At 38.7% G+C, this 20,778-nt stretch overlaps 1 protein-coding gene across 2 annotated transcripts in view; it reads right to left on the bottom strand.

The window, feature by feature from the left end:
- Positions 1 to 20,778, bottom strand: part of LOC150074953 (CUGBP Elav-like family member 1) — an 824,767-nt gene that overhangs the window by 297,848 nt on the left and 506,141 nt on the right. For both annotated transcript variants that reach the window (XM_090388957.1, XM_090388958.1), the window contains exon 9: positions 41 to 115. In XM_090388957.1, coding sequence (XP_090245083.1) covers positions 41 to 115 — 75 coding nt within the window. The remainder of the gene's footprint in view (positions 1 to 40; positions 116 to 20,778) is intronic.

Raw genomic sequence — 20,778 nt, 5'->3', positions numbered from 1 at the left:
ATATATAATTGAGAGAAAGAGAGATGAAATAAATACAGACCTGCACTGGTGTGGCTGGCTGCTTGTGCTGCTGCTAATGCTGTTAACTGTTGCTGTGCACTTAGCGAACTGATTCCTTAAATAGAAAAAAAGACAATATAGGCAAATTTTAATCATAAATATCTTTCACTGAGAAGTTCCAGCTAACTGAATACGAGACTAATCTGCATTTTGAAGAAAAAAAAAAATCACTGATGTTTTCTCAGAAAAGGGCATTTCTGAATCATTTTTAAATGCTGATTTCAAAAATTAATTCTGTTTGTTTCCATCATGTCAGGTTTCTTCAAAAATTGCAAAAGAAAATTTGATTTTTTACAAATTTTTATTAATTTTGGCAGAATTTATGCACAGAAATTATAACAAAATACTACTTTTATCACATTTTACACAGGGTGGCCATAATTAAAGTATCCCTACAGGGAGCTCTCTGTAGCTCTAAGTAATAAGCAGAATGCCACCAAAATTAGTAAGTAAACTTTTCAAAGCATGGGGAGAAGGATCCCTTGAAAAAAAAATTAGTTCAAAATCTGCCGATAGGGGGTAATATGCCACTGTACAAGAGGAAAGACATGACAAAGTGCCAACAAATAAATAACTAAGACAAACCTTAATGAAATTACAAATTTTTATTTGTGCTCTGCAACAAAACAGAAACTGAATTGCACTAAAGTTTTAAATCCAAACTAAAAAGTAAGACACCTAAGAGAGCAGAAAATTTGCATAAACAATGAGTTAATTTAATTTTCCCAACAGCAGAGAGCTACAAAGGCACAGCGCAAACATTGGAAGTGTATTCTGTAAGTTTACTCTTAACAATGCATCTCACTCTGCCTGATCGTGCTTTAATTCCAATGGAAGTGGATGCAATGCAACAGCCACTCTGTCTGCATGAATTTAGATGCTGTAAGAACTTATGTCAAGATCCTTTATCAGCTGCAGCAGCAGTTAGAAGGATGATTAACAAATTTGAGGAAACTGAGTACATTGTTGTTAAGCCTGGAAGAGGAAGGAAGCCTGTTTCACCTCAGGTAGCAGAGGAAGTTGCAACGACTATCGATGACCAATCTATGGATACAGCTGCTGGAACTAGTAGCTGCGCATGGGGAGTAGCAAGGCAATTGAATGTCCCATATTCCACTGTATGGAAAACATGTTCTTTGGGAACTAATCCACTATTATCCATACAAGATCAGTCGCCAGCAGCAGCTGCAAAGAGATGATTCTGAAAAATGAATGGCATTTGCTCTAACCTTTTTGGCCAGAATGGAAGTGGATGATGCCTGCCCATGGAACATTCTTTGGGGAGATGAGGCCCATTTTTATCTTGATGGGACTGTCAACACTCAAAACTGCCGAATATGGGCTTCAAAAGCACCGCATGCTATTCAGCAAATCCCATTACACTTGCTGAAAATCACTGTCTGGTGTGGTGTGACTTCAAATTTCATCCTAGGGCCATACTTTTTTGAGGAATTGCACCCAGAAGGAGCAGCCACCTGTTCCATTACAGCACAAAGATATCAACACATGCTGAGCAGTTTCATTATTCCTCAACTGCAGCAAAGAGGATGCCTGAATGAGACAATTTTTATGCAAGATGGGGTTCCTCCTCATATCACACGACCCGTACAGCAGCTTCTCCAGCATCACTTTACTGCAGAAAGAGTCGTTAGCCAATTTTTTCCCATTGCATGGCCACCACGTTCGCCTGACCTTACACCATGTGATTTTTGGCTGTGGAGTCACCTCAAGGCCAATGTCTATCGAGAAAGTGTCCCTAACCTGGCTGTCTTAGAGGACAACATAACGCAGCATGTGCGGAACATTACTCCAGAGATGTTACATTCTGCAGTCGAGCACACTGTGCATCGAATGCAATTTCTGGTCCAGAACAATGGTAATCACATTGAAAACCAACTCCAACATCAGTGACATCATAGACCATTGGGAGTAAACTGTGAGTGGGTTTGGAGCTGTGAAACCATTTCCTCTGGAAATTTAGTTCAGTTTCTTTGTTTTTTTTGCAAAGAGTACAAATAAAAATCTGTAATTTCATTAAGGTTTGTCTTAGTTATTTATTTGTTGGTACTTCATTATGTCTTTCCTCTTGTACAGTGCCATATTATCCCCTATCGGCAATTTTGGAACATTTTTTTTTCCACGGGATCCTTCTCTTCATGCCTTGAATAGTTTACTTACTAATTTTGGTGGCATTCCACCTATTACTTAGAGCTACAGAGAGCTCTGAATAGGGATACTTTAATTATGGCCACCCTATATTTAAATACATGTTGAAAACACTTTTACAAAGGAAAGTGTGGTAAAAAGCCCACTAAACACTCAGCTATTATTTTAAAACTCTGGTCTACGATGGGTCAAATTTTTGTTTGTTTGATTTTCTTGCAGCACCTTCTACTTTACAGTCCCTCGTCAGCATCCAGCAATATTCAGCCATCATGTTGACATTCCATGTCCGCTGGTACCTCACCTCCATGTCTTTAATGTCCTGGTGAAACTTCTCACTGTGTTTTTCACTAACACTTCCTAGACTTTCTGGGAAGTAATCGATGCAGGAGTGCAAAAAATGTACTTTGATACTCGTATTGCAGACCAGTTTCTTGGTAGTTGTATTTGGGACAAGGGCCTCTTGGGCCATACTATGCCTGTTCATGATTTACTTATAAATATTTCTACATGTTATTACTAGCATAGATAATTATACAAATTTATCTATTTAAAGTAATTAAACAGTTCTTTGAAATCTGCATCATTGCCAAGAATATGTGATAGAGTTAAGGGTTCATGTGAGTTGGATAGGAAGCCATAGGAAGCTAAAGCTGGATTGTTTGATAGTTGATCATTGAGGACAGTCAATGAGAATTCTTTATTGTTAGCTGGGACTGGCAAAAAAAACTGAGGAGAATTCTCTTCTATAAGCAAATACAGATGAGTTGGATGGCAATGACCGATGAGGAGTCTTGCCAGAATCACTTCTTGCCTGCTTCTCCTGAAACTAGATGCCCATAGTTCTCTCTTTTTTTCATCTGTAACAGTTTATTACTGATTTGAGTTTGCCAGAGCTGAAGACCATTATTTCCTACATGTTGTTTAATGATGGTTTTATAGTCAGTGCAAGGCACTTTCAGTTGACTGGAAGATCCAGAGTCAGGTTGTTTAGCAGCATCATCAACACAGGTTAAATCAAAAGTTGATGGACTTTTAGCAGTTTGATCAGCAAGGTTGTTCCCCTTTATTCCCAAAGGTGCTGGGATCCAGCAAAAGGTCAATGATTGATGACATTCTTCAATTTGTAATAGAAGTCTTCTGATTTGATTTAACACAGGGTGAACCTTGTAGGAGGAGTTTTGTATTGCTGTAATTGAGATGAGAGAGTCCATGTATACAACGTATTTTAGAGATGGGTAGAGATTCAGGTTGTCTAAAGCTAATTTTATTGCATTAAGTTGCGCAGAGGAGCTGCTATACTCAGGTGGAAAGGCAGCCAAAATGATAGTAGAGGGAAATACTGCCACTGCTCCAATGGCTGAATGTGATTTGGAGCCATTTGGAATGTGATTTGCAGAGAAGCTGCTATACTCAGGTGGAAAGGCAGCCGAAATGATAGCAGAGGGAAATACTGCCACTGCTCCAATGGTTGAATGTGATTTGGAGCCATCAGTTCTCACTTTGAGTTCCCGGGTTTACGAGTTTTTTTCCCTCAAGTATCAACAAAATCGAAAATATGAACATTAATTGCAAAAACGAATGTTAAACATTCATAAATACCGCATTCCAAACCACGTGCATAGCTATACAATACAGTGTACCCCGCTTTACGATATTAATCAGTTCCAGAGACACCATCGTATCGTTAAAATATTGTAATGTGAACCCAATAACACATTGTTTTTTGGTAATTTGTTTCAAGATCTCGGAAGTTGAAATTTTCGCTGTATAACTAAGCTATTTATCTCTCTAAAATGTCATTTTTAAGGTCACGAGCATGACCTTAGGGCCATATAAAAGGTCGTGAGCGTGGTCTGTAAATTGTATTAGTTACCAATTCAAATCATTAAAATGCACTACACTTTCATCATTATCATATGTTCTGTTATAAGAATTAATTTTAAATGCCTTTGTGATATTTTTCTAAAGCACATTTCTGGAAGTCACTACCATAAAACAATAAAAACAATTTGCACTTTCTGGTTTATTGGGCTTTTCTGTTACTGCAAGCAATTATAAATGGGTAATAAACTCAATCTTCTTGCATTTGCAAAAATACCGATAGCTGGAATTATGTGGTTTTTTTACATTATTATTGTGAAATGTGTTTCCCCTTTACTGAAATTTTCAATCGAATAAAAAACATAAATAAATTTTCAGGATCTTCTCTACATTGCTTTTTTTTTTTTTAAGCTTCGTTAACTTGCTACTCCACACAAATCATGTTAGTTGCAATCTGTGTGTGCCGTTAAAAAATGCTTATGCATGCAGTCGTAAAATTTATAATTAAAAGAGAAGATTATCTTGGAAACAATTATGTGGTTATTTACATTATTTACAAACCAATGAGTGCCGAGCCAATAATGAGCGATCGAGTTTAGTCGATGATGATGAAGAATAAACATTCTTCAACATTTGTAAGTCATAAATAATTTCTCTATTATTATAATTTGCTTGATTTTACAGGCTACATTTTCATTTCTTTGGATAAATTAATCATTGTTTAAACAAATTAATTAGCTAACTAATTTCATTGTTGATAACGTAATCCCTATTTTTAACATTATGTCTATGGGAAATAAATTCCCGCTTTACGAGTTTACGCTCGAGCCCGTGACCACCAAATACGGAGAATGTGGAAAGGTTAGGGAATGACTACCGCATATACCTGGAGCAATACGGCCTTAGTTGCTAATGATTCTAAAAACCAAGTAACAACAACAAGTTTTCGCTTTACGAGCGCACGCTAGGAATGAATTAACTCATAAAGCTGAGAACTACCTGTATTGGCAAAAAATCAGCGTATTTCTGAATATGGCTTGCATGGAGTTGTTTCACACTGAGCGTTGGTAGACGATTCTTTTCCCACTTGCAAAGATAAGTATCGAAAGATAATTGAGGAGGGGAAGCCTAAGGCAATTGGGAGTAATTCATTAATTGCTGCCTGTTGAAAATAGGAACATTCCAACTCTGCATTAATTCAATAAGGCATAAGCCTGCGGTCTTGTTTTCCTGGGTTTATTTCTATAGAGGTTTTGTAGTGGTGGATTAAAAAGGTATGGCTCAATAGGATGCTGACAACAACTTTGTATTCGGGCTGCATACTTAATAAGTAGCGTTTTCCTGAGGAGACAGAGAGGGGGCTCATGAGCTTCAATATATAAAAACTTTGGGTAGATGTCCTGAAAGCACCAAGGGCAATCCTCAATGCACTATGCTGTATAGGTTCCAGCTAGCAGAATGTACTCTTTCGGGCAGAATCAAAAATTGGAGCACCATAATCCAAACAGGATCTGATCAATGCTCTATATAGGAGCAGCAAAGATGTACGGTCTGTTTTCCAAGACAGGGCAGATAAATCTTTTAGTATATTCAGCTTTTTTTAGGCAGGTAGTATGCACAAATTTAATGTGCTCAAAGAAATTTAACTTCCTGTCAAGGATTAATCCCAAGAATCTGACGTTGTCAGTCACTGGAATGGTAGTGATTGACCATAGATATCAAACTATTCCAGTTGTCAGTCACTGGAATGGTTTGATATCTGAATTTCAGGATCTGTATGTAATTTACGTTGATTACAAAAGTGAAATGCAACGGTTTTCTGCTGTGACAGACGATAGTTATTGCACACTGCCCACCTTTGGACTTTATTCAGAAATATCTGTAACTGCCGTTCAATGGATCTCATGTTCTGAGAATGGCAAGAAATAGAGAGAGATTGTCAGCGCAAAGGTAAGTCTGAACAGTATTTGGAAGTTCTTTTATGATGGAATCGATTCTTAGGGCAAAAAGGGTTGCACTCAGTACAGACCCCTGTGGTGCTCCTCTTTCCTGTAAGAATGTCATAGAAAGCAAGTTGTGGTATTGAACTTGGAATGAACGGTTCTGGAGGAAGTTCCTGATAAATATAGGCAGGTTGCCTCGTAGACCAAGAGCATGGAGGTCACTGAGAATGCCATGATGCCATGTAGTGTCAAATGCCTTCTCTGTCTATGGAAACCAAACAAGATGTTCATTTTTTACAAAGGCATTACGAATTGCAGACTCAGCTTTGATCATGAGATCAAAGGATGACCTGTTCTGGCAAAATCCATGCTGATTATTACTCAGAAGATGTTGCATCTCTATGATCCAAACAATTCGATTATGGATTATTTTTTCAAGTAACTTGCCAAGGCAACTGGAGAGGGAAATTGGTCTGTAACTGTACAGACTGGTAGGATCTTTTCCAGGTTTCAAAAAGGCCAGAACTGTGGCATGGTGCCAAGAGGTGGAATAAAGGTTTTCAAGAAAGATTTGGTTATAGAAGACCATCAGTATTTTTAAGTTTTTTTCTTCAAGATGTTGTAATATGACATAATATAGTCTGTCTGGCCCAGATGCACTATTGCATGTTGTTTTGATAGCATGTAGTTGTTTAGAATATTGAAGTGGCTGATTATATGGAAGGAGTACAGAGGTTCGAAAGTTGATGGATCGCTGTTCAAACATGATCTTAATTTTCTGGAAATTCAGAGAGTAAGTTGATGCTGCTGAAACTTGGGCAATGGTTGTGCCCAAGGCATTTGCAATGTCCTCAGGAGCAGAGAGCTCTTGTCCATTCCATGAAAGAATCGGGGAAAGGGTGGTTGGAAATCTGCCTAATTTTCTTTCATATTAACCTGGAATTAGTGTTTTTGTTTATGGTAGAGGCAAACCGAATCCAGGAATTCTTTTTGGCTTGTTTTTGTGTGAGATGTGCTTTTGCCCTTGGCTTCTTACAGTTAAGATTAACCGTGGTTGGAGATCTATGAAAAGAATTCCACACTTCATTTTTTAACTTCTTTGTTTTGGTGCATTCTTCATTCCACCAATAATTATGGTGCCATCGAGAAGGGGATTCGCCAATGGAATTGATCATTTATCTGCAGATAATAGGTGCGACATGATATAACCTGTGACTTCATCTATCAGCTGCGTTCGTATAAATTTCTCATCCAGACTGATAGCTGATTGAAATTTGACACAGAGAATTTGACACAGAGGAATTTGGCTTCAGAGAATTTCCATTTCCTACAGTATCAGTTGGGTAGTGAGCAGCTTGCAAACGATTGGAAAATGGTCACTTCCCATGGGATCATCCAGAACGGACCATTCCATGATTGGAAACAGAATCAGGGAGCATATTGATAGATCGATTGCAGAAGTTTGTTTAGTTGGTTTCAACTAATTGAAACCTTTCTCCAGAAAGGTTTCAATTAGTTGGCCACGTCTATCTAATTTAGTCGATCCCCATAAGGAGTGGTGGCCATTTAAATCTCCTAAAAGACAGACAGGGGAAGGTAACTGCATTAGAAGATTTTCAACATCTTGACAAGAGAAGGTATGACTTGGTGGGAGATAGATTGATACCAGTGTTAATGCAATCTGGGATATCAAACATACGGCAACAACTTCAATTTCAGTTTAAAAAACAATTTGTTTGGTCGGGATCTTTGTACTGACCAAAATGGTCATGCCTCCATGGGCCGCATTTGAAGTATTACGATCTTGTCGATAGATAGAACAGTTCTTTACGTTGGTAGAAATTTGAGACGTTAGGTAGGTTTCTTGTAGACAGAAACCAACTGGAGAGTAGTGGCTAATTAAGACTTGAATATCATGTATATATAAAGTGCTTTAGCATCATAATACACAGCCATTTCTGAATAAACAGAAAATTTTTAAGGTGGCATCATTTTAGGTTATATCTCATAACCTAAAACGATGCCGCCTTAAAAATTTTCTGTTTATTCAGAAATGGCTGTGTATTATGATGCTAAAGCACTTTATATATACATGGTCCAAATTTGTTAGCAGCTTGAGGCTCTAGCCCTAAATGCGCCTTAGACTTGAATATCATTAAGGTTGCTACGATATCCTCTACAATTCCATTGTAGAATGTAAAGCATTACTGGTGTTTAGTAGAAGAAGCTGTATATGATTGTTTCTTTTATGTGGCTGGCTTATGGCATTCAGGATTTGGTTTGTCTTTTTTTGTGAAGAATGTCCGACTAGTGTCCATATCTTCTTCCACATATAATTCTAGGATTGGGTCTTCTTATCTGGATGAGCCAATTGTATCCACAGACGTTTCTTGGATATTCTTTTTTAAATTTGAGCTTCGATTATTCGATGTAGAAGCAATCACTGAGGGAGAAGGGGATGTTGTTGTTGTTTGAGAGCTATTGGCGCAAGCAGCTTAGGCTATAATGCACCTAGTCTAGGTTAGAGGGTTTCATATTTCAACATTTTTCTTGATATTGTTCAGAAGGAAGCCAAGATTTTATTTTATAATTACGTAGCTTTTTCTTAAATGTTGTACTATTAATTTTTATGTTTTGGTAGTATCCGATTAACTTAAGGAAAAAGAAAATGTCAGTAATATTTGGCTGGTTATCTAGAATTGTTTTAAGCATTAGGTTGTTTTGTGCATTCATTGTTGTTTGAAAGGCTCTTATACATTCTGAATTAAATCTTGGACAGTTCACCATGAAGTGATGTACAGTGAGTGGAACTTGACAGTTTTGGCATTGAGCAGGGGCTTCACCTCTGAGCAGGTAAGAATGAGTAATATGGGTATGCCCAATTCGCAATCGAGCAAGGATCAGTTCTTCGTGTCTGTTGGATCGGTAGCTGGTAATCCATGGTGGAAGTGTTTGTTTAATTACACAAAGCTTGTTGTTAGTTTGATCTTGCCAGTGTTGTTGCCATTGTTTTGAACTGCTTTGGTGGATTAAGGACTTGTAATCGGTATATGGTATTGAGCGGAAGACATAGTCAGAGGTAGCAGCTTCTCTTGCCGCTTTATCTGCTCTTTCATTTCCAGTTATTCCTGTGTGGCTGGAATCCAGCAGAATCTGATCTTGTGATTATTTTGTAATAGCTTTGATACTGAACATTGAACCTGTTGTAAAACTGGGTGTGCTTTAGTATTGGCATTCTGCAAGGCAATGACAGAGCCAAGCGAATCAGTGAAAATTATGCTGTCTGCTATCTATTCATGTTTAATTTTGTTTACGGCCATCAAAATGGTTTCTAATTCAGCTGTAAAGATACTGCATTCTTTTGGGAGTTGTTGAATGAGAGTACAGTCTTCAGAGTGAATCGCAGCTCCTACACAAGTCTCTGTTTTTGAGCCATCTGTGTATACGAAAGTGTGATGTTCATTTTTTTCTTTGTATGCTGCATGTAGTTGCTGGTAGTTTGTTCTCGGGAGGTTTGTTTTCACCCAGGATTGAAAATGCAGGTCATACGCAGGTTGAATTATAATCCATGGTGGAATGATCTGTGTAGTCGTAGTAGCTATGCTATCATAATTAAGCTCTCAGCTTAACAGTAAATCTTTTAGAGGGATGTTGGCAGGTCAGTTCCCTTGTGGTGGACTTGGTATAAGTTTTCCCAGTAGGATGAAAACAGAACCTCTATTTGGATGATCGGTGATGGATTTTATCTTGACGGCATAATGTAATAATAAGTTCTGTCGTCTAAGCTGTAGTGAAGGTTCATGGGCTTCTGCATAAAGGCTTTGTACAGGTGAAGTGCAAAAAGCTCCAAGTGCTATACAGAGCACACTGTGGTGTAGGGATCTAACCATCTCAGTGCACTTGGTCTTGTGGGGTCATAAACAGGTGCTCCATAGTCCAGCTTGGAACATACTATTGCTCGATAAAGTTTAAGTAGTGTATGTTGATCTGCACCCCAAGTTGTTGCAGAAAAGAACTTTGAGTAGATTTAACTTCTTGATGCAAGAATGTCTTAGTTGTTTAATATGTTCAAGGAATGTCAGTTTCTTATCGAAGAGAAGCCCTAAGAAGCTTATGTTTAGTACAACTGGGATCATATATCCGTCTAGTTTAAGTTCAGGATCAGGGTGTAGGTTTCGTTTCCTACAGAAGTATATACATGCAGTTTTCTGTGTGGAAAACTGGAAGCCATTTGTTTGCACCCATTTACTTATTTTATTTATTGTTCCTTGTAGCTGCCGTTCTATACTTCGCATATTCTGAGAGTGATAGGAAATACTGAAATCATCAACGTATAAAGCGGTATCAATGAGTTTTGGTATATGTTCAGTTATGGAGTTTATTTTGATATCAAAGAGGGTTGTGCTAAGCACGGACCCCTGAGGCACACCCTCTTCTTGAGTGAAGACTTTTGAAAGAGCATTCTACAACCTAACTTGAAATGACCTGTGGAGTAAGAAATTTTGAATATATTGAGGAAGATGTCCATGTAATCCAAGGTGGTACAGGTTTTGGATAATTCCATAATGCCATGCCGTATCGTAACCTTTTTTCTATATCGAAAAAGATCATGTGGTGATATTTTCGGATAAAGGCATTCCGCACACTGTTTTCTAATTTGATAAGTAAATCTAGTGTTGAACGATTTTTCCTGAAACCATGCTGTGCTGGATTGAGAAGGTTATTTCTGTTCAAAAACCATCTTAGGCGAGCATTGATAATTTTCTCCATAACTTTTCCCAGGCAACTTGTTAGAGCAATTGGATGGTAGTTACGTAGAGGTCTTTCTCTGGTTTTGAGAAAGCAAGAATTATTGCATGACGCCAACTGTCTGGAAATTGGTTTTCTAGGAAGATTCTGTTATATAGTTCTAGTAATGCCATTTGGGATTGATCATCGAGTTGCTTTAACATCATATAGTGAATTTGATCTGGTCCTACAGCACTTTGCTTTATCTGTGATAGAGCATGTTTCAATTCACGGAATGTTAAAAGGTAGGTTTTACTCTTCATTATTTCTTGTTGAAAAATTCAGTTTATGTCTTTCTATTCTTGCCTTGTATATTTTAAAACTGGGAGTATATGAGGTGGTCGCTGATATTCTGGAAAAGGTTTCACCCAGTGCATTGGCTGTTTCTGACAGCTCTGCAGTGACTTGTCCATTCCAGTTTAGGATCGGAGTTGGAGTAATCTGGTACTACCACTCATTTTGTTAATTTTATTCCAGACAGTTTTAGATGGTGTGGAACTTGTTAATGTAGATGCAAATTTTATCCAGGATGCTTTCCTACTGGCTCGCCTAATATATCAGGCTCTTGCCCGTGCCTTCTTGAACAATATGAGGTTCTCTAAAGTTGGATATCTTCGAAAAGTATTCCAGGTTTTGTTTTGCTCTTTCTTAGCCTGTGCACATTCTGCATTCCACCATGATTTTGGATGTGTTGGAAAGTGAGATAATGTTTTTGGGACAGAGTGTTTGTTATATATTGTACTGCTGCATCTAATGGTTTTTGCTTGATAGTATCAACTTTTAGTTTTGCAAATGATTTATAAGTTTCCCAATCTGCTTCATTTATTTTCCATCTGGGAGTTTTACGTGACTTGCATGTGGTTCCTAATGCCATGGTAATGATTACTGGCTAGTGATCACTGCTGAGAGGATCACTGTACACTGACCAATCAAGTATTTCAAATAGTATTGGAGAACATACAGACAGGTCTATAGCTGTAGTATTTCCTGATGGAAGATGTGTATATGTATATGTGCCGTCATTCAACAAAGTTAAATCATTCTCGTCTATCTATTTTTTAATTTTCCTCTCCGATCTGTGGTTGTGTTACCCCACACAGGACAATGCCCGTTTAGGTTGCCTAGTATACAGCTTTTTCTTTTTTGTGGTAACTGCCTTACTGTGTTTTTTCTAAGTCCTGTTGTAATAAATCTTGGTTTGGTGGAACATAAATTACTATTACTGTTATGAGGGATCTAGTGGCTATGCTTACTGCAATCGCTTCAAGGGTTGTGTTTAGCGAGACAATCTGGGAAGGAATGCAAGAATTTACTAGTATTGCCACACCACCATGGGTTGTGGCCCCTGTTACTCTGTCCTTTCGATATGCTGTATAGTTCTTTATTAAGGTCGAGTCTTGAGGTCTGAGGTAGGTTTCTTGTAAGCAAAGACATAGCGGTGCATACTATGCAATCAGATTGTATATATCACCTATGTTAGTGCTGAGTCCTCTACAATTCCACTGGATTATGGTTTTTGTTATTTGGTTTTGGAGAGGTTTTCGGACTGTTTCTTAGATTCTGTTTTAAGTCTTTCACACGTTGGTTTTTCCTTTTTGGGGAAATATGGTTTTCCCGTGTCCATCTCTTCTTCCGTGAAAATCTCTAATATTGATTCATCTGCTTGTTGGTTACTTCTGTCTCCATTTGTTCAGTTGACTTCTGACATTATGTTTTCCTTGAGGGGCTTTCGTTTCTGAGTATTTTACATCGGGAGGTACGGAAAGTGGTGTGCTGGTGAGTTTCTCTTGATGTTTTGGCTGGGATATTTTAAGTAGTGCTTGTGCTCAGTTTGAGATGGACTCCTTTTGGAGGAATTGTAAAATCTGTTTGGGTTTCTATTGTATGCCGATTCGTTACGACCCACACATAGGAAGGTCTGTTTAAGATAGTCGGGAGTACAGTTCTCTTAGTTTCTTGGTATGTGACAGAATGTTCCACTTTATACCGTTGAAATTGCTTTTCTCTTTTCCAATATTCACAATTCTTGGAATATGCAGAATGGTCTCCCTTGCAGTTTGGACATTTCGGTTTCTCGGCTGAACAGTTCTGATTGCTGTGCTCCTGAGACTCGCAGTTGGAACAGATGGCTACACCACGGCATGCCATTTGTGAATGACCATACTTTTGGCATTTAAAGCAGCAGACAGGATTCGGAATGTATGCTCTGATGTTACAATTTAGATATCCGGCCTTCACAGATGTAGGTGGTTTAGGAGTGTTAAATGTCAGTATGATATTTCTGGTTGGGGTAAGTGTCCCATCTCTAGTAATTTTAATCCTTCTCACAGTTTAACACCTTGATCTTCAAGTTCATTTTTAATTTCTTCTTCAGAGACGCTGATAAGGTCCAATTCAGAAATTACTCCTTTCGATGTATTTAGTGTATTATGGGGAGAGACCTTTACTGGGATCCCACCAAATGTTTTCATTTGAAGCAGTCTTGCTGCATGTTTGGTATTTGCTGTCTCGACTAGAATGTTGCCTGATTTTAGTCGCTCAACATTTTTTGGTGTTCCAGCCACACTTTCTAAACATTTCTAGATGACGAATGGCGACAGTTTTCCTAACGACAATAGGTGCTTAAACAATGTTATTTCCTTTTTTTTGCCTTTTGTTGCAATAGTCTCATTGTACTCATTTTTCTGACCTTAATGGAGTCAGATCTCTGGGATCCGTGGTAATATTTCAGTCATTCATGTTTGCTCCTTATGGCCCTGGGAGTGAGAGCTTTTCCTCCCAGGTTTCCGGCCCTGCCAGGGGGAGGGTGGAGCGGTGCCACCTAGTGACCAAGGGGAAGTAGATTAGTGGTTAGTAGGACTAGAATATATAAAAGACCTAAGAAAGGTCTTTCCTTTCTTAGGAACCTTTGCACTGATATTTTTCAGCAACTATATATATATATATATATATATATATATATATATATATATATAGCAGAGAATTAACTTTAAGCTCTCGATATATCTAACATTCTTTCACTTTAGGAATCGCTTTATAATTGCAGAGAAATCACCTGATCACTAGAAATGCTTGGCACTCAGGGCCAAAAGAAGATGTAGCTGGTACTGTAAGTGCAGTATTACTTGCCTGGTTCAACTGTTTCGGGATATTGGACCGTTGCTGAGAGAGAGAGAGAACAGTCCGAACCCAGTCAGAGATTGAGGTGTTTGAAGGGACAGTTTGGGTGGCCACTGATTGATATTTTTGTGCAATATTGGAATATGTACATTTATTCATACTGGGAGCAATTAATTTCCGTGCTTCTTGAAAGCTTACTTTATTTTCGATCTTATATTTAACGATTTTCTTTTCAGTTTCCCATCTGTTACATGTCCTTGAATAAGCAGGATGGTTTCCCTTACAGTTGGGGAAAGTCATTTCTTTTGCCAAGCAGTCACTTTGGGTGTGGTCAGAGGACCCACAATTAGGACAAACTTGGTTTCCTCTGCATGCTGTTTGAGAGTGGCCATACTTTTCGCGCTGACTGGGCTAGCCTGGTGGGTAAAGTGCCTGCCTGCCTGGAAACCCAAAGGTCATGGGTTCGAATCCCGCCTCGGGCTTGGATCACAGTAAAATGCAAAACCTTTGGGAGGTGCATTATGGCCACAGAAGTAGATGTGCCAACAACTAACAAGAAAATGTGTTAATGAATACTTTTGGCATTTAAAACATCTCAATGGGTTAGGAGTGAATGGTCTAATGCAGCAAAGAAGATAGTCTGCTTTTATTGATGGTGATAGATTTGGCGTGTTAAAGGTTAGGATAATATTCCTTGTAGGCGTGAGTGTATTTTGTCTTTTAACCATAATTCTTTTCACAGCAATGACATTTTGATCTTGGAGCTCTTGTGTTATCTCCTCCTCCATGACATTCATGATCAACAGATCCCAGCTGGATATAACACACTTAGATGTATTTAGGGTAGCATGGGGAGAAACGTTTACTGGAATCCAGCAAAACTTGTAAGTTTTAGCAGTTTCTCTGAATGTTTACGGTTTCATTGTTTCCTGATTGCAGTCTTTTGACCTTCTTAGGAGATCCTGAAGACTTTCCAGGTGTTTCTGGATAAGGAATGGAGAAAGAGCTTACTGAGAGGCTAATCTGCAAGAGAGTGCATTATAAGAAATGCAGGACAATCTGTTGCGGAGGAAGTGGTTTGCAACCTCCTGGGTTGCGACGTGTTACGCTCAATGTCTAACTCTTGCCGAGAACTTGTCAGCTCTACAGGCGGAAACGCATTTTGATCCATGTTTGCTCCTTTTGGCCCTTGGCAGATTAGCTTTTTTGCCAAGGTTTCCGGCACTGCCATGGGGAGGCAGGAGCAGTGTCCGGTGTGACCAAGCGTAAAGTAGTAAGTGTTAGTAATAGAAATATGAAAAATAAAGAAAGGTAGCTTTTCTTTCTTCTCTGTACAAGTACTTTTGTAACAGTAGATGATATTAAATAAATACATTTCTTAAGGACAGGAACTTAAAAGAACTATAAATTGCTTTTAGATAATCACACTTTAAGCACAGAGAAAATGCTCGATGACAATCGCTTGGCACCCGGGTCCACATAACCAGGGATCCAGGAAACCTTCTGGTTGCCTGTTTGATAGTAAAATAATTTAGATTGGATCTCTTTACGGGTGGTATGAGAGATAGAAAAAGTAGACTGAATGGTTGCACTTAAGGAGTCTGTATATATTAGAGATTGCTTGACATGGTACAGGTCGACCATCGCTAATTCACTTACTTAAAAATTTCCGGTCACTTTAATTAACAAGTACAGGTCACTGTTGAAAACAAGCCGTGAATTAGGGTTGAATTTGAAAGTGTCTGCAATTCTGCCCAGACACGATAGGAGAGAGTATATGATGAGAGCCTTTTCGATCAATTCGACCCTGGAAAGATTGTGCAAGGCTCAAGGGGTAGAATTTTTTTCAGCCTGGTCTGTACTTGTTAACAGGAGAGAGTGCTTCTACAAGGATGGGATACACTTAAATAGAAAGGGTGCAAGAATATTTGCTGATGCTATCGAGGCAGTGTTAGGTGGGTCGGAAAACTGCTAGCTTGGGGGGGATACAAGGACTAATATATTAACAGTAGCCACTGGCAGAGATGAAAGTGATTCTTGCACTGCTTCTACTGGAATGAGCAGAAGCCTGGAAAACAAGATGCAGGATATTTCAGAGATTGCTGGGAGTCATTTCAGTACAAATAAACACATGGATTGTGTTAGGGTAGCTAAGAATAGGAACAGGTGCATGTATACTTGTGTGTACACCAATGCTAGAAGTTTGGTAAGTAAATTTGATGAATTTAAGGTATTGCTCAAAGCAACAAAGGAGGATATTGTTGGAATATCAGACGTGGTGCCACACAGATATAAGGAATGCAGAACTGGAATTTGGGGAGTACAACGTCTACAGAAAGGATAGACAGGAGGGGTTATGCTAGAGAGAGAGAGAGAGAGAGAGAGGCACTTGGGGTGGATGGGATCTATCCAGTTATATTAAAGGAGGCAGCAAAGGAAGTAAGCAAGCCCTTAGCCATAATTAGGAGAGCTTCCTTGGACTCAGGGGACGTACCCATAGACTGAAGATGTGCAAATGTGACCCCCAATTCACAAAGCAGGATCAAAGGCTGACACAAGTAATTCTAGACCTGTGAGTTTAACTTCTGTTCCAGGAAAATTAATGGAGTCACTGGTTAAAGAAGCACTGCAGGTTAATCTAGACATGACTTCAGTTATAGCTCGGACACAGCTGGTTTTGTTAAGGGAAGTCTTGCCTGACCAATTTGATTGGAGACTATGATGCAGTCACACAAGAACTGGATGCAGGGAATAACTTTGACATTATATACTTGGATCTTAGAAAGGCTTTTGATACTGTTGCACATGGAAGACTGCTGCACAAATTGGAGCAGTGTGGCATTTATAGGCAAATTGCTGCTATGGATAAAGGGATGGTTGAGGGGGCGAAAGACAGAGAGTGGTAATCAATGGACACTGCTCATCGTGGACTAATGTTATCAGTGGAGTCCCTCAGGGTTCAGTGTTGGGTCCATTATTGTTTTCTATATTTATAAATAATATTGATGATGGTATATCAAGCTTAATGTCCAAGTTTGTAGACGAAACAAAAGTTGGCAGGGTTGTTAAGGACACTACTGATGCTATGCTGCTGCAACAGGATCTGGAAAGGTTGAGCAGATAGGCTGCTCAACCTATCTGTTGAGCAGCCTATCTGCTCAACAGATAGGCTGAGAGGTGGCAAATGAAGTTTAACATTGACAAATGTAAAGTATTACATATAGGAAACAGCAACCCCAGAGTGAAATATCAAGTCTGTGGTACTACACTGACAGTGGTAGAGAATGAAAAGGACCTGGGGGTTATTGTGCAGGCAGGTTTGAAGTTCTCTGAGCAGTGCAGTCGGGGTGCAAGAGTAGCTCATGGTGTCTTGTCAATGATATACAGGAATTTTTCTAGCAGGGATATGGAGGTGATTATGCCCTTGTATAAGGTGATGGTCAGGCCACACCTTGAGTACTGTATACAGGTCTGGAGGCCTCATTTCAAGAAGGATGTAGAGCTGCTGGAACGAGTACAGAGAAGGGCAACAAGGTTAGTGAATGGAAAAAAGAGTTGCTCTTACGAAGAAAGGCTTAAGTTTTGCAAATTACAGTGTCTGGAGACTAGGCACAGGCGAGGTGATCTGATAGAGGTGTATAAAGCTTTGAATGGTTTGAACATGCTCAATGCTGATGGGATTCTGCCTCTTGCTCAGAATAATCACCTGAGAGGACATAAATTCAAACTGAGGAGAGACAGATGTAGGATAGATGTCCAGAAATTTGCCTTTAGGCAGCGGGAAGTTGGTTGGTGGAACAGGCTTCCATCCCTTGTTGTGGAAGTTGATAGCCTAAATAAATTTAAGGCTCAGCTCGACAGGTATTTTGAACGAACGGAGGGGTGAAGTGGAAGTTTTTTTTTTTTTTTTTTTTTTTTCCTGGCTGATGCTACAGAAACTTGCTTTCTTGCATCATATGCTTCTACTAATGCTAATGCTATTAGTTAAGAAACACGTTAAACCCAAGGAAGTGAAGCCAGTCGACATTGCTGGACAGTGCAGTGTCGAGTCAGTTTGGTGTGACATAAGCATTGATAGATCAAAATTGAGAGGAGGAGTGTGCTATAGGCCTAATTACTCTGATGAGTATAATAAGAAACTGTACAGGGAAATAGAGTGGGCCAGTATATCAGAGAGTTTTATAATAGAGGATTTTAACTTCCCAGATATTGACTGGAATTTGTGGGTTGGTCACTCACACACTAGCAAGGCTTTTGTGGATTTATTGGATGATTGTTTTCTACACAAGCATGTTCGGGAGGCAACTAGAGGGCTAATCCTCTTGATCTGATTATCGGTAGTGATTCTTCATGCATTAAGAATCTGCAGATAAAGGAACCACTAGGTAGCAGTGATCACAGTGTGCTGAAGTGAGATTTACTCAAAGAGGTAAATTTGAGTAAAATTAAAGGGAAGGGTTTTTGCTTTCATAAAGGTGACTACGGTTGCCTGAAACAGTATTTAAATTCTATACGGTGGGACCAACTGATGATGTTACCAACACCAAACTCAAAATGGGAAGCATTCAAAGAACTTATCTTGGAAGCTACTGGGCTTTACATACCAACTAAGAAGTATTGTTCAAGGTTTAGGCCTAAATGGATGTCAGATGAACTAATGAGACATATGGCAGAGAAGAAAAATGCATGGGATACATATAAATTAATGGGTGACATGGAAGCCTATGACAGATATAAGCTGGTCTGTAACTAAGTCACAAAGGAGATTAGGCAGGCAAAGGCAGATTAGGCAGGCAAAGGCAGATTATGAGAAATCCTTGGCAAAGGATGCAAAGAAAAACAGAAAAGAATTTTTTACCTATGTAAACTCTAGAAGGAGAGGGGTGCCTCCGTAGACAGGTGGGAAGGAGCAGCAGTACGTAACACACACTTCTTAATTAGACAGGGGTTCGATCTCGTCACCACCAAATATGGAGGATGCGGAAAGGTCAGGGAATGACCACCGCATATTCTCGGAGCAATATGGCCTTAGTTGCTAATGCTCCTAAAAAACAAATAACAACAAACAACAGAAGGAGAGGGATGAATCAGATTAGTCCACTGGATATTGATGGTTCAACAGTTGAGGATCTAAACTAAACGAGTATTTTGCATCTACATTCACACATGAGGAGTTATTCAGGAAGGGGAATGCCAGAGGTGAAGTAAACTCTGGCAGTGAGCTAGATGATTTTGTAATAACTGAGAGGAAAGTGGAGGAAAAATTGTTGAGGATAAACATAAAAAGGGCGCCCGGGGTGGTGGGATCTATCCAGTTATATTAAAAGAAGCAGCAAAGGACGTAAGCAAACTCTTAGCCATAATTATGAGAGCTTCTTTGGACTCAGGGGAGGTATCCATAGACTGGAGATGTGCAAATGTGACCCCCAATTTACAAAGGAGGATCAAAGGCTGACACAAGTAATTATAGACCTGTGAGTTTAACTTCTGTTCCAGGAAAATTAATGGAGGCGCTGGTTAAAGAAGCACTGCAGGATTATCTAGACAAGACTTCAGTTATAGCTCGAACAGAGCATGGTTTTGTTAAGGGAAAGTCTTGCCTGACCAATTTGATTAGATACTATAATGCAGTCACAAAATAACTGGATGCAGGGAATAACTTTGATATTATATATTTGGATCTTAGAAAGGCTTTAGAGAATGGAAGACTGCTGCACAAATTGGAGCAGTGTGGCATTGGAGGCAAATTGCTACTACGGATAAAGGGATGGTTGAGGGGGAGAAGACAGAAAGTGGTAATCAATGGACACTGCTCATCGTGGACTAATTTTTTTTTTTTTTTTTTTTGGCTGATGCTGAATAAGCTTGCTTTCTTGCATCATATGCCTCTACTAATGCTAATGTTATTAGTGGAGTCCCTCACAGTTCAGTGTTGGGTCCATTGTTTTTTCTGTATTTATAAATATATTGACGATGGTATTTCAATCTTAATTTCCAAGTTTGCAGATGATACAAAAGTTGGCATAGGCTAGCTGGGGTTGTAAAGCCCAACCTTTTAGTAAGGGCCCTAGCTTTGTAAGTGTTAGTACAATAAGGAAACTAATACCAAATGCTTGTACAGTAGGGAAAACGATAGCAAAAAATCATGTAGGTCCAAACAGGCCTAAAAACGAGCTGAAACAGAAACAAAAGTATAATGAGAGAATAGAGAATAGTAACGATATCTGGAATTTTCAAGTAATGCGTAGTGGAAGGAAGAAGGGGGGAAAATAGAGCGCACAAATTTAGTTGAGTAGATGAATGTATCTAAAGCAATACTACATTAGTGACTTTGCTTCAGGCAAATAACAATTTATAGCAGCAAAACGGACTTAATAGAGAGCTGTGAAGAAATGTGAAGAATTTATTTTTTATTCATCAACTGAAACTACATGTTTAATACTCATTATTTTATATTACATTTAATATTGAATGTTACAGGATGGCAAATCAGCAGATTCACAACAAAAAAGTCAGTTATGGAAATAAATTTACTTACATAAATATTAAAGATTTCGTAACCAGCACAATTTCCATCTGTTTTGTGGAAGTGGATGATTTGAATAAATTCAAGGAAGAACTAAACAAATTAATGTATGGTATGGATAAATTAAACAAATTAATGTGTGGTATGGATAAACTAAACAAATTAATGGATGGTATGGATGGGTGAAGTGTGTAGAGTTTTTTTTTTTTGATGCTATATAAGCTTGCTTCCTTACATCATTTGCATCTACTATTAATAATATTTTATAATCAACAAATTTGCAAAAAAAAAAATTCTACAAATGTTTTCTGTATAAAATTCAGATATCTATTTTTTTGTTTCAAAGAGAATGAG

This window comes from Mastigoproctus giganteus, chromosome 14 (assembly GCF_048544385.1).
Source record: "Mastigoproctus giganteus isolate SK-2022 chromosome 14, ASM4854438v1, whole genome shotgun sequence".
Lineage (NCBI taxonomy): Eukaryota > Metazoa > Arthropoda > Arachnida > Uropygi > Thelyphonidae > Mastigoproctus > Mastigoproctus giganteus.
The sequence above is the reverse complement of the archived record's forward strand: the minus strand, read 5'-3'. Positions and strand labels throughout refer to the sequence as shown.